Source organism: Myotis davidii, unplaced genomic scaffold, assembly GCF_000327345.1.
Source record: "Myotis davidii unplaced genomic scaffold, ASM32734v1 scaffold221, whole genome shotgun sequence".
Lineage (NCBI taxonomy): Eukaryota > Metazoa > Chordata > Mammalia > Chiroptera > Vespertilionidae > Myotis > Myotis davidii.
In genome coordinates, this window is record NW_006293349.1 from 4233033 (window position 1) to 4254580 (window position 21548).

At 50.4% G+C, this 21548-nt stretch overlaps 1 protein-coding gene across 1 annotated transcript in view; it reads left to right on the forward strand.

The window, feature by feature from the left end:
• The first annotated feature begins 1776 nt into the window (after positions 1-1776).
• Positions 1777-21548, forward strand: part of NABP1 (nucleic acid binding protein 1) — a 51808-nt gene continuing 32036 nt past the window's right edge. Inside the window, exons 1-2 of the mRNA XM_015566117.1 lie at positions 1777-1865; positions 17678-17867. Of these exons, the coding sequence (XP_015421603.1) occupies positions 1777-1865; positions 17678-17867 (279 nt within the window). The remainder of the gene's footprint in view (positions 1866-17677; positions 17868-21548) is intronic.

The following is a 21548-nucleotide window of genomic DNA, read 5'->3' on the forward strand; positions in this document are numbered from 1 at the left end:
TTTCTTTTTTATTCTGGGATTTATTTACCTTCTATAGCTGTCACTGGAGCTGAGAACTGGCTCCAGCTCTGAGGCCTGGCTCCAGCTCTGAGGCTGCGGCTGGCTGAAAGCAGGTATCTGGGTTTGTTTAGCTTCTATAATTAAAACATTGTTGCTTCCAGAGCTCAGAGTTGGGCCACGGCAGGTGGGGAACATTGGCTTCCTCCATCACTGGAGCAAGCAAGCCTCCTGTTTGCTTCAGCTGCCTGGCTGCTGGCCGCCATCTTGGTTGGCAGTTAATTTGGATATCTCCCTGATTAGCGAATGAGAAGTGTGTCGGAGGTACAGTTAATTACTATGTTTGTCTATTATTAGATAGGATGAAAATTTTTATATGTGGTTGAGGGGTTTAGAACTGTCCCCAGCTTTTGAATTGTACATTTTTCATCACTTCTATTTTTTCCCCTTTAAAATTTTAAGCTTCAGCCCTAACCGGTTTGGCTCAGTGGATAGAGTGTCGGCTTGCGGACTGAAGGGTCCCAGGTTCGGTTCTGGTCAAGGGCATGTACCTTGGTTGTGGGCACATCCCCAGTAGGAGATGTGCAGGAGGCAGCTGATCAATGTTTCTCTCTCATTGATGTTTCTAACTCTCTATCCCTCTCCCTTCCTCTCTGTAAAAAATCAATAATATATATATGTTTAAGCTTCAGCCTGGCCGGCGTGGTTCAGTGGTTGAACATAGACCTATGAGCCAGGAGGTCACCGTTCGATTCCTGGATGGGGCACATGCCTGGGGTGCGGGCTCCATCCCCAGTAGAGGGCATGCAGGAGGCAGCCAATCAATGATTCTCTCTCATCATTGATGTCTCTCTCTCCCTCTCCCTTCCTCTCTCTGAAATCAATAAAAATTTATTAAAAAAAATAATTTTTTAAAAAGTTTAAGCTTCAGAAATTGAAAAAGGAAATAATATTTCTCCACTAATAGCCATCCTGTAATGTTTCATTGTTTATTTCTTCTCTGTGTGTGAATTCTCTAGACAAAACAATTGAAAATATCAGGGGAGTGTCTGTTGATAAAGAATGCTTTCAAACTTGTATCTTTTGCACTGTGGATACCCAATCTAACGGCACATTACCATTTACCCGAAGCTTTCGTTTGATTCGCATATGTGCTTGTTGGTTGATTTATTTTGGATGGTAGTCCTCAAAGCGAGTGAGGATGTAGAGGATAGTTACACTCACACATGAGGCCGGCCACCCATGGAAATAGCACAATGAAGAAAGGTGATGCTACTGCGTGACTTGTCCCATTCGCCTGAGGCACGGCAGTGCTACACTTTCCATGACAAAAATAGGGATTATCCAGGACATAATTTCAGGAAATTTTATTTCTTTGGAAGAATAGTTGACTCCTCTACCCCCATATTTATTTAGCTGGAGGTCGTACACAGGGAATTGGTAGCCCTTATATGTACTTTTTCAACCTAAGGAATTCTCTTGAGGATTTAGGGATCGCTTTCCTTATTCAGGCAAAGTCACAGCAGTGCGCGTTCCTCATAAAACACGCCCTGCAGGTGGGTCAGCCTTGCAGACAGCCCTTGTCTTCACATTTCCATGTAGTAACAGTTTCTGGTGGTAAAGTCATCGTAGGGATTGGGTTTATTTCTTGTTCTCCCATGGAAAGGCTTGCAGGGCTGGATTGATGGGATGCAGGGTTACTACATGTTTCCATAGGGCAGGATGGGAAATTTTAATCTTGTGGCCAGTGCTGAGAAAGGAGTGGTGGCGGAGGCGACCATGCCAGGCAGCGAGAGACCTAAGAGAGGCATCAACCTCGACATCAGCAGCACCAAGGTTTCCCCGGCGGCCATCTCTGGATCCCGGATGTGTGTGTGCGTTTATAGCAAAGGACTGGGGCTGGTTGGCCGACTGACTCAGAGCTTCTACTAACTTCCTGAGAAGAAGGCGGCTGGCCTGGTGATGCCTGCACCCTTCGCCCAATTCTCGGCTCTTCCCTTCCCACCTTCGGCCAAACCCAGAGGGACACAGAGAGCAAGTACAGCAGTGGTTCTCAACCTGTGGGTCGCGACCCCTTTGGCGGTCGAACGACCCTTTCACAGGGGTCGCCTAAGACCATCCTGCATATCAGATATTTACATGACGATTCATCACAGTAGCAACATGACAGTTATGAAGTAGCAACGAAAATAACTTTATGGTTGGGCCACAACATGAGGAACTGTATTTAAAGGGCCAGAAGGTTGAGAACACTGCAGTAGAGTGACGTAAACAGACAGATACTGTTCTTAGTCCGAGGGAAGCTTCTCAGAGGCGGCCATGGGCCCCGGGGTTGTGGGGTGAGGCTTCAGAGGCAGATGCTGCAATAAAAAGCGATCGTTTCGTGACCCCTGATAACACTTCTAGTTCCGTACGCTGAGGTGACAGTGATCTAACCCCTGCTCGGTGACGGGGAGCGCGCTGCGCTGTACAGGACTGCGCTGTGGGGCCCTAACAGGCAGCTCCCCGAGCTGGGAATATTCATCGTCGATTAGCGCTCCCTCTATCAAATGTAGGCAGCTCTACCAGGAATAGTCCCGAAATAGACACCCCATTTAATGAGGGCCCCTGTTTAAAATTCAGAACACATTTATATACATGTATGTGAGTGTGTGTGTGTGTGTGTGTGTGTGTGTGTGTATCTATCCAGCTTCGTTTAACGTACATGTTCACTGTAAGAATTATTGGCTTCTTCTGAAGTCTTTTAATTGGATGAGTTTTTTAGTGAATCATGGCCAGATGCTGAACAATTCCAAGTTAGTAGCAGAGACTAAACATTCTTAACCTATCGAGATTGATGATCGTTGCTAGTGTTTTGGGGGAGAGGATTCACAGGTTCCTTTGAGGATCCCATGAATACTCAGGGTTCTCTTCAGAGAAAGACGTAAACGTGTGAGAAGTTGGTCCGCAGTCTCCTAGGGGCCTGCCCCTGCCGGGCTAGCTTCAATAACAGAGAACTTGGAAAAAACACACAAAATGACTTCAGTGAAGCCACCTGTGCTATTGAACAGCTACATCACACCGAGGAGGAATTTCTTGTTCTAGCTACAGATGACCAGCAGTATATGTGCTGGAACTCGGGGTCTGTGACTATGCATTACTAAAAAGGAATATCATGTACCTTCTCTTTCAGATAACAACAGTTCCCCCACCCCCGAAAATCACTAAAATAAATTCGAAGAAAATTCCCCATGGCAGTAAGAAGTACAAGTCTTATTATTAACAATAATAGTTCATAGTTATGACAACTAGTGTTTGTGAGCATGCCCCAGTAATTTCACACATCATCCCTGTTTCACACATGACCTCAGTTCAGAAAAGTGAAGTAACTTGTCCAAGGTCACAGAGTTAGGACATGGGACTCAAGCCCAGGCAAGATCGCTAGGTTACATTCAGTAACAAACATCCCCCAGGTCTCAGCAGCTTATAACTGCAAAGGGGTGACTCATGCCACCCTGCCCCGGGGGCTGGCTGTGGTTCTACTTAGTTTCTCTTTATTTTAAAAAATACATATATATTTATTGATTTCAGAAAGGAAGGGAGAGGGAGAGAGATAGAAACATCAATGATGAGGAGAATCGTTGATTGGCTGCCTCCTGCACACCCCCTACTGGGGATTGAGCCCACAACCCAGGCATGTGCCCTGACCAGGAATCCAACTGCAATCTCTTTGGTTCATAGGCTGATGCTCATGCTGGCCCGGCTCTTCATTCTTGAACTCGGGGTGACAGGGAACATCCCCCCAGATAACAACAGGGGGAGGTGTTTTTACCTGGGGGGATGTCCGACTGATGGCTTAGGCCCACTCCTCAGGGGGAGCGGGCCTAAGCTGTCAGTTGGACATCCTTAGCCTTGCCGTGGGGGCAGGAGAGGCTCCTGCCACTGCCACGGCACTCGCCAGCCGGGAGCCCAGCTTCTGTCTGAGTGCCATTCCCCTGTGGTGGATGGGCCTACAGAGCTTGCACCCGTGGCTCAGCCCAGGTCTCAGACATGATCTCTTGACAACCATGTCAGTGAGGGCACTTGCCTGTGCCAGTGGGAGCACCGGGAGCAGGCCAGGCTGCTTAGTGGATCGGATCTTCTCACGGAGGGAGTCCTCCTTCCGCAGAGTGTGGCTGGTTAGGACCAGGTGATGTTATTGTGGTGGAGCCATGACGGCGACTATTAGTGACTTCTGAGCAGAGAACAAATAATGCACCCGGATCTTCAAACACCTTTCAAAGAAACACCTCCTGACAGTGAGGTTGGCCAAGCAGAGGCTGCGGGGAGAGGCCATGTGAGTGTAGGTTAACCTGGAAGCGAGTGCACCGCTAGCTCCCAGCAAGTGGGGGAAAGCATGAGAATTACCCATAGAAATTGGGCCCTGGCCCAGCCAGTGTGGCTCAGCGGTTGAGCATCTACCCAGGACCCAAGAGATCACTGGTTCGATTCCTGGTCAGGGCACATGCCCAGGTTGCAGGCTTGATCCCCTGTAGGGGGCGTTCAGGAGGCAGCCGATCTATGATGTTCCTCTCTCACCGATGTCTGTTTGTCTGTCTGTCTGTCTCTCTCTCTCTCTCTCTCTCTCTCTCTCTCTCCCTCCCTCCCTTCCTCTCTCTCAATTAAAAAAAGGCCCTGGATGACAGTCAGACAAAACGCAGTCCCCGCTGCCAACTCTTCCCTAATCCCCGCAGGAGTGAGCCACGGCCAAGCGCTGGCCTGGGATGACGCATGGCTTCATATCCATCTCTGGCTGAACTCTACTCGAAGACAGAAAAGGAACATTTTCATTACGACTGTTAGAATGTTTTAATTTTCCCACCAGTGGCTTTGGTTTTACTTTAGACAACGCCCTAGAGTTTTCTTTCATAGAGATTTTCTTCCAAAAAACTGCGGTATGACTCCAGGAACATTGATCCCCTGGCATTCAATTAAAAAAAAAATTATTGATTTAAGAGAAGAAGGAAGAGAGAGAGAGAGACATCAATGATGAGAGAGAATCATTGATCAGTGGCCTCCTGCATGCCCCCTCCTGGGGACTGAGCCTGCAACCTGGCATGTGCCCTTGATAGGAATCGAACCCGGGACCCTTCGGTCTGCAGGCCGACACTCTGTCCACTGAGCCAAACCAGCCAGGGCCCAGCATTCAAATTTGGGGGCAGGCCAACGCCTACTACAGGATTTCGTTTTGACCCTTGATCCTGATTATCTCCCGGAGACCAGCAAATCCCTTTCCTCTCCTAACAACGCCAGCCCCTCAGAGCAGCCTCACACCAGTGACGTGCTTGGAAAGGCCTTGGCCCTCAGGGGTCCTCGCCCCGGATGTAACCCCTGAGGGCGGCCCGGCCTGTCCTGCTCACTGTTTGTCACCCTTAGCGGGCACCGTGCTGGCTCCATGGCTAACTGTGCCCTCAGCTGGGTTTACTGAAAAAGGAGAGAGGGGAGAGTGTAGATGGAGGTAGAGTAATAAATCAATGTTGTGGGCTGAGAGCATTTGAAGTCCCGCTTAGTAACACATGTGCTTAGCACTTCAACAGAGTGGAGGGTGTTTAGAAAGAGAAATAGAAAAGTCTGTAGCTTGTTTCCTCTGTTCGGAATTCCCCAACTATGGTGTATTGTTTTAGCTTTTCTTTTCTTCTCTAATATGGTTTTTATTGATTCCAGAGAGGAAGGGAGAGGAAGAGAGGGAAACATCAATAATGAGAGAATCATGGATCAGCCGTCTCCTGCATGCCCCCTACTGGGGATCGAGCCCACAACCCGGGCAGGATCCCTGACCAGGAACTGAACTGTGCCCTCCTGGTTCCTAGGTGGAGGCTCAGCACCGCGCCAGCCCCCAGCCGGCTGCTCAGCTCTCCTTCTGGCTCCCCCTGTGCGCAGGCACCCCAAGGACAGGACGGCCGCTGAAGGTGCATCTGGCTCTGCCCTAAACAGCTGGCCCCTCGCGGGGAGGAGCCCTCTGGCTTCCTTCCCGGTTGGGAACAGCCCGTGGGCATCAGGCCCGGCAGGCCGCTCATTGCGCCTGGCAGCAGAGCAGGGCCGGGCACAGGGTGGCTGAGGGGAAATGCAGGCTTCAGGGGGCAGCGGGACTGCGGGGCGAAGGGCAGCTGAAGGCTGGCACGGAGGCTTGCTGAGGAGGATGGTGACTCAGAAGCTCCTGCTAGCCCGCAGGAGCCCGCTGCCAGGCCACGCCCACCCGCTTCCTTTCTTATTTTATTTTATTACTATAAGCATCATGTATATTTTATTTTTTAAAATAGCTTTTTATTGATTTCAGAGAGGAAGGGAGAGGGCGAGAGAGAGAGAAACATCAGTGATGAGAGAATCATCGATCGTTGCCTCCTGCACACCCCACATTGGGGATCGAGCCCAGGGACACGCCCTGACCGGGAATCGAACTGAGACCTCCTGGCTCATAGGTCGATGTTCCACTGCTGAGCCACGCCGGCCGGGCTGCCCCACTTTCCGAGGGAGCCATTGCCCCCTCATGCAGTCTTTAGGTCCTCAAGCCCGGTGCTTGTCCAACAATATTCTGAGAGACAAGGGCCGACCTTGAGAGTCATCAAGAATAACCTGGCACACGGAGAAAAGCACTCACATTCCATAGCCAGTACTCAGCGGAGTCTGAGGTCTTCAATCCTGTTTCTGAATGGAATTTACTTTAGGGTAGAAATATACTTGGCATCTTTACTTTGATCAGTCCCTGGTACATGGGTATACTTGCATTCATTTATGCCACACAGGTGTTATAAGAATTCCCGGCCCGGCCTGTGTGGCTCAGTGGTTGAGCGTTGGCCTATCGACCAGAAGGTCATAGTTTCAGACTCCATCCCCAGTAGGGGGTGTGCAGGAGGCAGCCGATCAGGACTTAAAATCTATACATTATTTCAACTTGAACCTTATGAAAGGCTTGTAAAGTCACAGACACTTATACCTGTATCTGTTAAACTCTAAGAAATGTCCACTTTTCCCTACTAAAATTCAAAAAACATAAGCCACAGGCTATTTCCACCCTGCTCAGTAGCTCTAGTTACCGATCGCTAACACAATGCTCACACAGGTGCGGTGACACTTGGCGGCTCCTTGAAGAGCCTGCATCATGGGGAGGGTGCTCAGGGGCTAATTGAGGCGCCCGGGTGCTGCTGGCGAGTCTGCTGTCCTGGCAACGGGTTTCCCACAGAAAAGCAGGGAGGGTCGGGTGCCAGCGCTTCTCCTCCCCTTGCTTTTGGATGTCTTCCCTTGGCTCTTAGAATTAGGTCTCATGACTCAGACACTCGTCCTGGAAACGTTCACTGAATGAATGTACGTCTGTGGCAATATCTAAATTTCTGCCGTGCCAGGTTTAATGGCTTTTCTAATACGATGGCTTCACACCTTAGGTCGGGAGGGCTTGCCAAAATACCAGAAAAGCATGTGGCGGAAGAACGGGAAAACGAGCCCTGGGAGTTTCTGTGCGTTATCGGGAAAACGCAGATAGGAGGATCCCGGATCAGCCCGAAATGTAAGGCTCGTCTGGATCTCTGTAATTTATTTTAATTCTTCTTTTTTAAAAAAAAAAACAAAACTTTTATTGTTGAGAGTATTACAGATGTCCCCCCACTCCCTCTAAGACCCCTTCCCCCTGGTTCCCACCCACCCCAGGCCTTCACCACCCTATTGTCTGCGTCTATAGGTAGTACACATACGCATAGAAAGTCTTTGGTTAATCTCTTCCCGGCCCCCTCCCCCTTTCCCTTAGATCAGTGGTTCTCAACCTTGGCTGCACATTAGAGTCACCTGGGAATCATTTTAAAATCCTGATTTCTGGGCCTCATCCTCCGGAAATTGTTTCTTTGTTATGGGGTGGGGCCCCATTAGTAACAAAGAAACAGATTTTCCGGAGGATGAGGCCCAGAAATCAGGATTTTAAAAAGATTCCCAGGTGATTCTAATGTGCAGCCAAGGTTGAGAACCACTGCTTTAAAGAAAGGCTGGGGTGATACAAGAAGGGACTTCTGCGTATGAAATCACTTCTCTGAAACCCTTGGGGCCAGAGGTGCTTTGTGATGTAAGGCTCGTTGGATCTTGGATAGATAATAAGGGAAATCTACCATCTCTACATAAATCCCTGGGTGAGGGCGGGGCGCCGGCCTGTGATAAAGCAAGTGGACATTTCAGCAGTGAGATGCGTGACCAGCCACTGGCTGGGGTCCATGGCGATGAACAGCCTCCAGTCAGCCCGGGGCATGCCTTGTTGCCCGATGAGTTCAGGTCTGGCCAGGCTTTGATGCCAAATGAGTTATGAAAAGTCTTTCATTTATTAAACCTCTTTGCACTTCAAAATGGGTGGATAAGGGATTGTGAACCTGTACTGCTTCATGAAGTGACTCACACGCCTCTGTTTCTCCCCCGAGTCAGGCTGCAGGTAGGCACCGAGCAAGGACATGGCACCTCTTCCTTGGAGCCCTCTGGGCCTTTCCCTCCCCCTCCTTCCCCGGGCGCGGTCTCTCTGCCCTTCTCCTCCTAAGGTCCAAGGGCCCTTCTATGACCTCTGCAACTTCCTGAATAAACTTTCTCTTATAATTTGAAAAGAAAGAAAAGAAGAGAAAAGAAAAGAAAAGAAAAGAGAAAAGAAGAGAAAAGAAGAGAAAAGAAGAGAAGAGAAAAGAGGTGGATGGAGGCGTTGTGAGGCCACAAGCTAGCAAAAGACAAGAGTGAGAGCTGGGACCGCCCGCTGGCCGGCAGAATATCCCTTATGTCTCTAATGAGCGCGGGGAGCTGAGCGGATGGAGGAGCTGCCCCGGGAGGGTGACGGGGGTTCTTGGTGACGGCAGTTGGGGTCTACCTTCACACCAGAGGGGGTGGGAAGGCGAAATGGGAATAACGGGATGCCTAGCGATCATAGGTATGGTTCTGACAGACGCTTTTGTGCAGAGGCAAGAAGTAAAGGATTTGGCATCAACGAACCAAGTTCCTGAGTTCAAATCCTGACTCCATTCCTTGCTTAATTTATCTCAGCGTCTGTTTCCCCGTCTGCGAAATGGGGAGAGTAGTGTCACAGGTTGTTAGGAGGCACCAAGGAAATAAAACATAAGGCATTTGGCATAATGCCTGGTGCATGGTTAGCTTTTAAACATAAAATAAGACAGTTAACAGTTACTACGAATGGTACAGATATAAATAGCCCACTTGTCCAGCGTGCTTAGCTAGTGTCGCGGTGCCCCGGGCTACACAGGCGCATACCGCCTTCTCTCCCTGCAGAGCCTCGGTGGCGATTACTGTGTTTGTCTATTATTAGATAGGATCCTATAAAATAAAAGGGTAATTTACAAATAGACATTCGCTTCCGTTACACCTTCATACACGCAAGAGGCTTTCCTTTTGTTGTTGTTGTTGTTACAATAGCTCACTTCGCTTCTCTGGCCAACTGCCCCGGACTTCCCACTTGGTTTTGTGTGCGAGCGGCTTGTAAATCAGGCAGTTTACGAGGTCCCAGGATTCTGTTACCTCTGGGTTCAGGAAACGATGTTCTTCTATTGTTTTCGGAATTAATCTTACCTCTTGGTTGTCACAGCTCACAACTCACAGCCTTCTCTGTGTTGACTTCCGGGCTTTTTCCTCATCATAAAACGACACCCAGCCTGCCCTCTCCTTCCCTCCCTTAATTTTTATGGCAAAACGAATTCACATACTTTGTTGATATCTGTAAGCCCAAAGCCAAATAACAAGGGTTGTGTGTGTGTGTGTGTGTGTATGTGTGTGTATGTGTGTATGTGTGTGTATATATGTGTGTGTGTGTGTGTGTGTGTGTGAAACAATGAAAAGGGGAACCATCTATGGTGAACTTCCATAATTTCATCCCCTCAACCCCCCTCTCCAGAGGTGCCTGATAGTCCCCCTTAGGCCTGTGTCCTCCTAACAGCGATCATGCCCCATAAGGAAGGGGGGGGGGTTGTTGTTGTTGATTTAGCAGAAGTACACCCACTCCGTACACAGTGCTCTGTGGGCATCTTGTACAGTTATTGTCCCTGACCTTTTGCATTCAGTCATATTCTTTAGGCATAATGGTGTACAGTTGTTGACTTATTTCTTCATTCCCTGAAGTGATATTTATGGATCATCAAATTGAGAAACATATGAACTAGTTGCTATGGAAAAGGCAAGGTAGTAAGAGGCATAGTTTCCCCTCTGGATTCTCACAATCTGGAAAGAGAAATAAGACAGGGACTCGCATCACTCCAACACCCAGCAGTTATTTATAGGACACATAAACTTAGGTTTTAGTGCCGCTGTGGGTCAGAAGGAACTAAATTGGTTTTTAGAAGGGCTGATGAGAAAGGTTTTTTTAAAAGGAGATTCTAGGTTTAAATTGGGTCTGGAAAAGATGGGTTGGCTTTCCACTGAGGTAAAAAAGGAGGAAAAAATACTTTTAGCCAAATCTCTGAAGGGGAAAATGTAGGGAATGTTTTAAAGGAGGGCCGGAATCCAAATGCATTGATTGCCAAAACCTTCTTGATTTCAGATATTACAAAGTGGGAGAAATGTACCAATTAAATCAATAAAATAAAGTACTGGCTCCATTTGACTGGAATGGCAGGTTTCCAGAAGATAGAACCGATAGAAAAGTCTAGAAAAGGAAGTAGAAGCCATGCTGGTTGGAGCTGACAGCCAAACACGGGTGTGGTGCTGGGGACTGAAGGTCGGACGTGACCTGGGCGTGTGACTTCCAGGTTCTGGATGAAATGAACCCGAAAGCTCCAGGCCTACCCTCATTTCCTAGCTCAGTGGTCGGCAAACTGCGGCTCGCGAGCCACATGCGGCTCTTTGGCCCCTTGAGTGTGGCTCTTCCTCAGCCTTAGGAGTGCCCTCATTAAGTTAATAACAATGTACCTACCTATGTAGTTTCAGTTTAAAAAATTTGGCTCTCAAAAGAAATTTCAGTCGTTGTGCGGTTGGCATTTGGCTCTGCTGACTGATGAGCTTGCCAACCACTGCTAGCTGACTGTTTTGTGCTCACACTCAAATCTCAAGCCGTAGCATGTGAACTAAAGCGTTTTCTGAGTCAAAACCTGGGTTTGATTCCCATGCAAATGAATGCATGTACCCAGAGACCCGTCAGGGATGGCCCAGGGACAGCCCCCCAGCCTGCACCCCACCCTGCCCCTCACCCCGCTTCAGGGCCTGGAGGAGAGGAGCTGGAGGCCTCAGTGTGTGTCCCCCACCCCGCTGCACCCCATCAGAAGGGCACACTGCAGTAATTGCCACCCTCTGGAATGAACAAGACAGAGCCCTCAGACTCGGTGATGCTCTGAATCATCGCTATAAAGCAGGACTAGTACCAGCGACAGCAGAACGCCGCCGCGGTGGCCCAGTGCTCTGCATGCGGACTCGTGTTCTGGGCGGATCACAGGCTCGGCAAACTTTAATTAGAGCTCAGAGGGAGGGAGGTACGTGGCCGAGGTTCCTGCCGATCCGGCCAGCGGGGTGCAGAATCGGGTGAGGTTAAGTGGGCAATTTATGGGCACCTGGCCGTGTTCACCAGCGACGGCTTTTCCAGTCTGTCAGGTTTCTTGGAATTTGACCTTTTGGCTGCCCTGCCTGGCCCTGCTTCTGCCGCGGGCAGGTGCTGAGCCAGGTGGTGAATGTCAGCTCCCTGCCCGGGACTCAGCCACGCCCGGTCCCCTCTCTCTCTCTCTCTCTCTCTCTCTCTCTCTCTCTCTCTCCCGCTTTTGAGTAAGTCTACAGGGGCATCACTGAGCCCAGGAATAACTGTCCTGAACTGAAGAGTTTCTATCTGAGCACCTGCCAGGCCTGACGTGCAGACATGAACGGTGCTTTTCAGTGAGACAGTTGACTGCATGTGGTCGGTTTAAGATGTTTCCACTTTAGCCCGGCCAGCGTGGCTCAGTGGTTGAGCGTCAACCTATGAACTTGGAGGTCAAAGTTGGATTCCCAGTCAAGGGCATATGCCCGGGTTGCAGGCTCCATCCCCAGTGTGGGGCGTGCAGAAGGCAGCTGATCAATGATTCTCTCTCATCATTGATGTTTCTATCTCCCTCTCCCTTCCTCTCTGGAATCAATAAAAATATATTTTTAAAACCCCACAAAAAACAGCAAACAATTAGCTCTCAAACACAGCCAAGACCCTCCGAGTCAGTGCAGAAGTCGGATATGGAGCCCTCGGGTTGGATGGTGCCGGCCCCTCTCTCACTCACAGACTCTTCATAGCAAACGGAAACAAGCCGGGGATCTGACTCCCCAACCTGCGGGGGACCTGGGGTGCAGTCACCGCCCATCAGGAAGGAGCCCCCCTGGCAGGGGCTCCACAAGGCAGTTCCAGCAGAGGCAGCAGCGAGCCCCGAAGGACAGAACTGCGCTGGCAGCGCTCCTCCCAGGAGTTGTCAAGAGGAGGTGCTGCTCCTTTCAGATCCCACGGAGGGAAGCTGTGGGAAATGTCCCCCCATTGGAGAGAAAAACGGCGCTTAAAGGAGAGCAACGTTAGTAATTTGCCTATGCTAAATTCACTGTCTTAAAATGGGCAAATGTTATGGCATGGAATGATGCCCTTTTTTCAAAAGTAGAGCTTTTGAAAAACAACACAACATACAAAGGACGTTGGCAATTCTCTCTCGCTGTTGGTTACCGAACCCCAGTGTGGCTCTGAGTCACCAGTCGCATCTTGTCTTTTTAAAATATATTTCATTGATTTTTTACAGAGAGGAAGGGAGAGGGATAGAGAGTTAGAAACATCGATGAGAGAGAAACATCGATCAGCTGCCTCCTGCACACCCCCTACTGGGGATGTGCCCACAACCAAGGTACATGCCCTTGCCCAGAATTGAACCCGGGACCCTTCAGTCCGCAGGCTGATGCTCTATCCACTGAGCAACACCGGCCAGGCCACATCTTGTGTTTTGATTGGTGGTGAGGAGACAGGCTGTCTATGCTGGCGGAGGAGGCAGGGCCCCGGAAGCTGCATGGACAGACTCGCCTTCAGCAGCAGCAGGAGCAGCAGTCCCTTCCCAGTGCGGCTGTCCCTGGCCGAGCGATGCCCCTGCAGCAGCAGCAGCCAGTACCTGTGCCACCTGCATCCGGGGCCCAGGGCTGGACGGAGGGGACTGCGCCCTTGGATCCCAGGAGACAAAGACACTCCTATGTGTAAGAGGAAGCGAGTCCGACCTTCATGGGTGAGGTCATTTCTCTTACCACCCATCTCTTTCTTACCAAAAGCCGTCTTTGGGCCACAGCGGGGAAGAGGCAGCCCAGGGGGCCTCCTGGATTCACCTGGGCTTTTACTGCTGCCTTTGCAGAATATCTGGGAGCTTGGCCCTGAACAGCCAAATGTCAGACAGCAGGTCCCCAAAAGGGACCAGCCAGGAGTGGAGAGCAGGGGCCTTGGCAAAGAGTCTGTGGTATTTATTGTCCAGCCCCAGGAGAAAGCCAATACTCCATTTATTTATTTGTTTATTGGGCGAATCAAACTGGCAAATGAGAAAGTGCACGCTGTGCTAGTATAGAGTACTGGGAAAGTAATGGGCCTGGCCAGTGTGGCTCAGTGGTTGAGCATCAACCCATGAACCAGGAGGTCATTGGTTCGATTCCAGGTCAGGGCACATGTCCAGGTTGTAGGCTCGATCCCCAGTGGGGGGCATGCAAGGAGGCAGCTGATCAATGGTTCTCTCTCATCATGGATGTTTCTATTTTTCTCTCCCTCTCCCTTCCTCTCTCTGAAATTTAAAAAAAAATTTTTTTACTTTAAAAAGAAGAAAACAATGGGCCTGGGAGTCTAGTCTGGCGGCTCAATTTGCTTCCATCAGTCCCCCAGGGAACGTGTCCGCCTCCTGGTCTGGTTCCCCTGCCCCACAACCCCAGTGCCTTTGTGGTTTTGTGTTCTGTGAGTCTGTTGTGTGTAGCTAATTTTTTAAAGGTGTATTCACCCACAATTTTTTTAAACATTTTTTTTTTATTATGCTAAGAACCCTTAACATAAGATCTACCCTCCTGACAAGGTTTTAAGTGCACGATATAGTACTGTTGACTGGCGGTACAAGGTTGTCTGTAAAATCTCTAGAACTTTCTCACCTTGCATGACTGAGACTCAAAGCAACGCCCCATGTCCCCTCCCCCAGCACTCTGGCCACCACCATCCTCTCCTTGGTTTCTGGGGGTCTGACTGTGTTGGATGCCTCACATAGTGGAGTCATGCGGCGTCTGTCCATCTGCGTCTATTGGTTTCACGGAGGGAGCGTCCCCTCCTCCAAGCCCCCCGTGTTGCCGCCCCGCAGGGCTTCCTTCCGTTTCCAGGCTGAGCCATACTCCGTGGCGGGCATAGGCCACGGCTCCGCTACCCATTCCTGCGCCTGGGCCTCGAGGCTGGTTCCGTGTCTGGGCTCTTGTGCCGAGCGCTGCGGTGGACGGGAGGGCAGACTTCTCAGCGCCTCTGCCTTCCATTATTTGGGACAAATGCCCAGATGTGGGGTTGCCGGCTCCCCGGAGGCCCGTCCTGTTTTCTGTGGCCGCTGCATCGTTTGGACATCCCTGCCGACCCCGCCCGGGGGCGCCCTTTTCTCTGCGCGCAGCGGCCCTTGTTACCTTCGGCCTTTTCGGTGGCGCCATCCCGACAGGTGCGAGGTGGCCTGGCTGTGGGTTGGCCTCGCATTTCGCAGATGATGCTGTTTACCCTGCTCTGCCGAGTGCCTGGCAATGCCCGAGAGAGCAGATGTTCAGTAAATACTGTTGGACGCGTGGGTGAAGTCGGAAGGACGGCACCAGTGCAGGCTGACTGTGAGCGCTGGGGCGGGAGGGGGGCGGGAGGAGGGCAGGCGGGTCGGGCCGCAGGCGGAGGGGGTCCCCGGCTGGTGGAAGTCCCTCTGGGCTCGCGATGGAAGGCTGCCCGGAGCGCCCGGACCCGGTCACCACCGTGGAAAGCGATGTGTGTTTAGGAGTGAAATTAAAACATTTTACACAATTAAAAAAAAATCCCTGTCTTAACTCTTTGCATGTCCTGGATGTGTGTGCTCCCGAGCCCAGCCCAGGAACGCGTCTTCAGTCTCTCGTCTTTCAGGGCTCGCCGCAAACATCTGCCCCCACAGTGGCATTTCCTAAATCTTGCATGTATTCTAGACCTATTTTCCCCAACAAATATTTGTGTTCCCTCTTCCTGTGAGCCCCATAGCTCCCTAAACTTGCCTGCCCTCCCCTCTCCATGGCCAGCACCCTGACCAGGGCACATTTTTGTGGCCCACACAGAAACGAACACCCAGGCACTAACCATTTGTTTAATTGCACTAATTAGTCAAGTCATTCCATCAGTATCAGATTGCTTTCTGAGCAAGGGAGACAACTCTGAGGAAATAGCTTATTGACCCCGTGCACTATTTTAAAATAACTCCTCTTCTAGCCCGGCCCACGTGGCTCAGTGGTTGAGTGTTGACCCATGAACCAGGAAGTCATGGTTTGATTCCAGCTGGGGCACATGCCTGGGTTGTGGCCTCGATCCCAAGTAGGGGGTGTGCAGGAGGCAGCTGATCAATGATTCTCATCACTGATGTTTCTCTCTCTCTCCTTTCCGCTATCTGAAATCAATAAAAACATATAAAAATAACCCCTCTTCTAGAAACTGCTGTCTATATATAGGTGTAATGATTCAAGTTATAATAGAAAAACAAGCCCAGCCGGCATGGCTCAGTGGTTCAGCATCAACCCATGAACCAAGAGGTCACTGGTCAAGGGCACATGCCTGGGTTGCAGGCTCGATCCCCAGTAGGGGGCGTGCAGGAGACAGTCGATCAATGATTCTCTCTCATCATTGATGTTTCTCTCTCTCTCCCTCTCACTTCCTCTCTGAAATCAATAAAAAATATTTTAAAAATAGATAGAATAGAAAAACAATACTTTTCCTAAAAATCCTTTACCCAATTGACAGATACAGAGAGAATATTTTTCAGTTGACCAAGTTTAACAAAACAATGCCTAATTTCAGGAAGGAGGGCAGCGCTCGTGGTGAAGTCCCATGTGTTTGATGGCTGCTGTGGAAATATATAATCAATATTGACACTAGTGAATGATATTTAGAAAGTATTTTGCTCCATGTGGATAGCTCCCTAATTAATACTATTTTATACGGACAAGGCAAGCTTTTTAAAAAAATTAATTTGGACTTGCCTTTGTTCGTTTCATGGCTCCTATAAACAGTTTCAGTGCAAAGCCTTCCCGGTATCCCCCCAAACTCCTATCAGCAGGGCGGCTTCTGCAGAGGTGAGGGTGTTCCTCTGTGTGTGTGCGCGGCTCGAGGGCGCAGCCACGGGACCGGCTGATGTCTGTGCCAGCGAATTCTGGTCTCGGCTCTGACGATAAATAAAGGAGCAATCTGGGGCAAGTCAAGAGGGACTGCCACTTTGTCATCTGAACCGGGGTCGGGAGGAGTGGACTTCATGATCTGTCATCGCAGCTGCGGGTTTCCTGTCCCACTTGCCCAGGCCTGCGGCCCCGGCTCTGTTTCACTTCCTCTCCCGCCCCTCCCCCCACGCAGCTGCACCCAACCCCTCCCATTCCAACCAGGACAGAGTCTGGAGGCCGAATGGTGCCCACCCAGAACAGGAGGGCTCTGCTGCCATGCCTGGTGGGCACACGGGGAGGGCACGGGGCGAAGAGACCGTGGCACGCACAGGGCAAAGGCTGGAGGAGAAGGGGCCTGAGGGATGGACGTGCGTGCCCGACAGCTGGCAGAGGGAGAGGACCTGTGCCAGGTTGGCTGGGCTCCGCGTCGAGTGTTGTCACTAGGACGTTGGGTCCTCAGACAATACCGCTCCCACCCAACCCCGTGAACTCCAGGATGGCCTTCTCGCAGCCTCCTAAGGGTCCGTGCTGGTGGATGCCTCCTCACGCTGCAGGGGAGGTCGGTACCAGGATGGAGTCCACCTCCTGGGGTGGGAAGGCCTGAGCAGTGGAGTCTAAGTGGACTAGTAGTCACTCCCCTCTCCACACATTGCTCACCAGGGGGAAGGCCCTGGGAGAGAAGGAAGCCCGTGGAATCTTCTTTCTCTTTCTCAGTTGGAGCTGGTGGGAGCCCCCTGTGCTCTGCTGGTTGGAGTCTGCCCTCTGCAGGGTCTGCCTCTGCTTCTGGGGTCCCCGCTTCCCAGGGACCTCATTATCCCGCAGGATCGCATTCCCAGCCCTTCCACTAGTCAGCGAGGCTGGAGCTCAGGGACGCGGGCCTGAGGCGCCCAGTCCTTTCTTTCCGCCCAGTTGCAGCATCGAGTCGGGGGAGGAGAGCGTGGTCTCCACTTCTGGGTACAGGGAGCCCCAGAGTTATACTCTTTTACTAAATATCTCTGGTTTTCATTGGATCGGATTTTAATACAACACCTCATTTTTCTAAAAGCGATTTGCTCCAAATCTGAACTAATGATAGACACAGTTCCAAATCTATAAAAATTGTTTAAAAAATCATAAGCAAACCAAAAATTTCAGTTTCTTGCATAGATTGTGGGTTCCCTTCCCAGTGTCTACTTTTTGCTGAGAAAATGCCAATTTGGTCTAGAATCGATGCTAAGTAGTCCAAGTCGACCATGAGAATTCTACCCCCCTAGTCAGTTCAGGAAGCACTCATGGTGAAGTCCCCGGGGGTCGGGGGAGTCAGCTGGGGAGCCTCTGGAACAGGTTCTCACTCCCCCCAAAACAGAGCGGTGTTCTTCCTGCTGCCCGGGACCCCGCTGTGCTGGGAGCAATGCCTGGACCACGGCAGCTCTGTTGCCACCGGCTGGAGGATGCAGCCACGCATGGAGGGGGCAGAGGTGGTAGCTTTATCCAAGAGTGAAGAAGGGGCCCAGAGACTGTGCCGGAACCCTGGCCTCTTAAAGCTTCCTTGTTCGGTGAGACAATACAGTTCCTTGTTCGAGCCACGATGAGTCAGGATTTGCAATTATTTGGAGCCAAAGGCCTCTGAGGTTATAGTCCAGTTGCTCTGAAGTGTATGCTCTTCATTCACTTAGTTCTCAGAAGCAGGCCTATCTGGTTCCCTGGTTCATGGAAAATTGGAAAGAGCCTGCTGGGGTGGAGAAGGGCTGTGAGAGACAGGCCGCTGGTCAGGGATGGATGGATGGACAGACAGAGAGAAGCAAGAGCTCAGGACGGAGCCCTGTGGGGTTGTTTAATGTCGGGACAAACAAATCCTCCCCCCCTCGGTAGCCCCAATAGATCTCAATGACTAATCCATAACCGTAGGTCGGGCCAGCCTCACCAAGGGCGTTTGTTTTCTGTTTAATGTCTGTCTGTTTCAGATGAGGCTAATTGATAGTTTAAACTGTCTCTTTGTAAACAAGGAAAAGGGCCAACGATCAAGGGAACAAACGTATCTGAAAAGGCACACGGAGAACAAGCCCACTCCTCCCGGTGCCCGATGCCCGGTGCTCGGCAAATGAGGGCAGAACAGAACAGAACGTTAGAAGCTGGCTCCATCCCGAGGAGAGGGAGCGGGCAAGGAGGCGTGTTTTGATTTCTGCAGAGAGCGGCTCAGTTTGGTCCCATGGCAGCCCCAGCCCAAGAGGAGAAAGCTGGCGGGGGAGCAGCAGTTACTGCATTTGGTTCAGTGGCTCCGCCGCCCGGCCCAGCGCTTTGCTCAGAAGCGGCCGCGGCAAGTCCATACCCGCTGCCTCCCTCCTGGAGCGGGCTGGGCCTCGTAATGAACACGCACATAGTCCCCGCCAGCAGCTTGTAGATCAAAATGACTGGAGAGCTGCAGACACGAAAACTGCCCCAGCCCGGCCGACCTGGCTCAGTGGTTGAGCATCGACCTCTGAACCACGGTTCGATTCCCAGTCAGGGCACAGGCCTGGATTGTAGGCTCAATCTCGGGGTGGGGATGGGGGAGGGGTGCGTGCAGGAGGCAGCCGATCAATGATTCCAGGCCCACAGAGCCACCCAGGCCTGGCGGCTCAGAGGCGGAAGATGAGCTGTCTGTGCCGATCCTCCCCCAGTGGGTACCTCTTTGGTTTTGAAATGACCCTTCATTGGGGAGTACTCCGAAACTGAAATAATATGTCCTAGGAGCTAAGTAAGAGGGGAGAAAACCGATACCTTTTCTATCTAATTGCCATCAACTATGCATGTGCCTTACACATAGTAGGTACTCACAGTTTTAAAAAAATGAATAAATGATTTATTAACACGAGTAAAGATGAGAACAATATAGAAAGAATTAAAGAGTTTTATTAAGAATGAAACAGCCTCTTTTTAAAATCTTTATTGTTGAAAGTATTACATATGTCCCCCTTTTCCCCCATTGACCCCCTCCAGCCTGCACCCCCCACCCCCAGGCCGGCACCACCCTATTGTCTGTGTCCATGGGTGATGCATACATGCATGCGCCTAGAGCATCGACCTCTGAACCACGGTTCGATTCCCAGTCAGGGCACAGGCCTGGATTGTAGGCTCAATCTCGGGGTGGGGATGGGGGAGGGGTGCGTGCAGGAGGCAGCCGATCAATGATTCTCTCTCATCACTGATGTTTCTGTCTCTCTCTCTCACCTTCCTCTCTGAAATAAAAAGAAGCACATTTTAAAAATAAACAAACAAAACCGCACCTCCAAAGCAGGTTCTAAGTCTGTCCACACGAACACTAAACCACCAGTGGATTCAGTCACCTGAGTGAGACTGGCACAGACCGAGCCAGCTGCCACCACATGCAGGAAACAGCTGTGGCTGAGCGCTGCCCACACCAGGGACTCAAATCGGGGGTGGCGTGTTTACCAAGGTCTTGGGCAGCTCAGAACTCAAGTGCTAAGATGAGCTTGGGGCTTTTGTGCGATCAGCAGGTGAATCTGTGATCCCTCCCACCTCCCACCCTGCAGTGGGGAGCTGCGGGGGTGAGGCCCACCCCCAGGCCGGCACCACCCTATTGTCTGTGTCCATGGGTGATGCATACATGCATGCAAGTTCTTTGCTTGATCTCTTCCCGCCCTCTCACCCACCCCTGCCTTCCCTCTGAGATTCGACCGTCTGTTCCATCTTCTCTGTCTCTGGGTCTACTTTGTCCCTTGGAGACCACATGTGAGTGAGATCGTGTGACACTGGTCTTTGACGGGCTCACTTTGTTTAGTGTGATGCTCTCCAGGAGATGGGACAGACTCTTCAGATGAGTGGTTTTAATGCCCGTTTTCCCCTTCACACCAGTGCACTGCCATACGGAGGTTGTAACCAGTAAGGTCTTATTATTATTGTTGCCGTTGTTGTTAACAGCCAATGCTTTGGCATAGGGCTAAGTGCTCCGCCTCCTGTTTCATTTATTATCATCACAACAGCATGTGCACAGGCATTAAACCCGTTTACAAATGGAGAAAGTGAGGTGCAGACAGGCCAAGCAAGGTACCTGGGGTGGCCCTCGGAGGAAAAGGTTGGTCATCTCTCAAACGCAGGCCCATTGCAAGGCCCAACCTTAGCCACCACACAGGGAGTGGCAATAGTTGTGCTGAAGTTTTCCAAGGTTTTCTCTAGTGTTTTTTTTTTTTTTTAATAAAGGGAACTTTGGAGCCTCTCACTTGCACTCTAATCCGTTGTTTTAAGGGAGAAAGGAGGCTGGGTCATAGCTGATGGTGGAGAAGGGTGAGAAGCTATCTATGCCCATGAAGTGTCTCCTGTGTTTGTCACAGCGGAGGAGAAAAAGACTGAGTTACTTACTCGGCGACTCTAAGGATTGAAATGAGTTCTAGCCAACACTCCCCAGGGCTCTGCAGTTCAAGGTTCTAGGGTTTTCATTTTCCTAAAATGATTATTTGATTTTTAAGATTCATTAGAGAACTGATTTAAAGATATTTTTACATTCTACATTCATTCATAGTTTAGACCAGTGGTTCTCAACCTTCCTGATGCCGCGACCCTTTAATACAGTTCCTCATGCTGTGGTGACCCCCAACCATAAAATTATTTTCGTTGCTACTTCATAACTGTAATTTTGCTACTGTTATGAATCGTCATGTAAATATCTGATATGCAGGATGTATTTTCATTGTTACACATTGAACATAATGAAAGCATGGTGATTAATCACAAAAACAATATGTAATTATGTATGTGTTTTCCAATGGTCTTAGGCGACCCCTGTGAAAGGGTCATTTGACCCCCAAAGGGGTCGCGACCCACAGGTTGAGAACCGCTGGTTTAGACTCATTCATGTAGCTAGTTACCATGTATGACTTCAGTGTCTCAATGACACCAAGTCTGCAATGCAAGATGATGGCGCCAGTGGCTTTATTAATTAATTATTATCATTATTACTTTAAAAATATATCTTTATTGTTTGCTGGGAGCTGGTCCATCCTTGCTGTTTCAAGGGACCTGGCATATATGGCATACTGTTCTTAATATGTTTGCTCACCTTCTTGGCACTATGTGTTTTAACCAAGGTCACCTCTCCGAGAAAGGTTGTTCCCCCAGGTAGGGATTTTCCCCTGAAGTTAGGGAGGGGATAAAACCCCTTAACGAAGTGCCAGGCGGGTAGTTAATCACTTTAACTACAAACAATCATGCTTAAGCTACATAATCTTTACTCCCTGGAC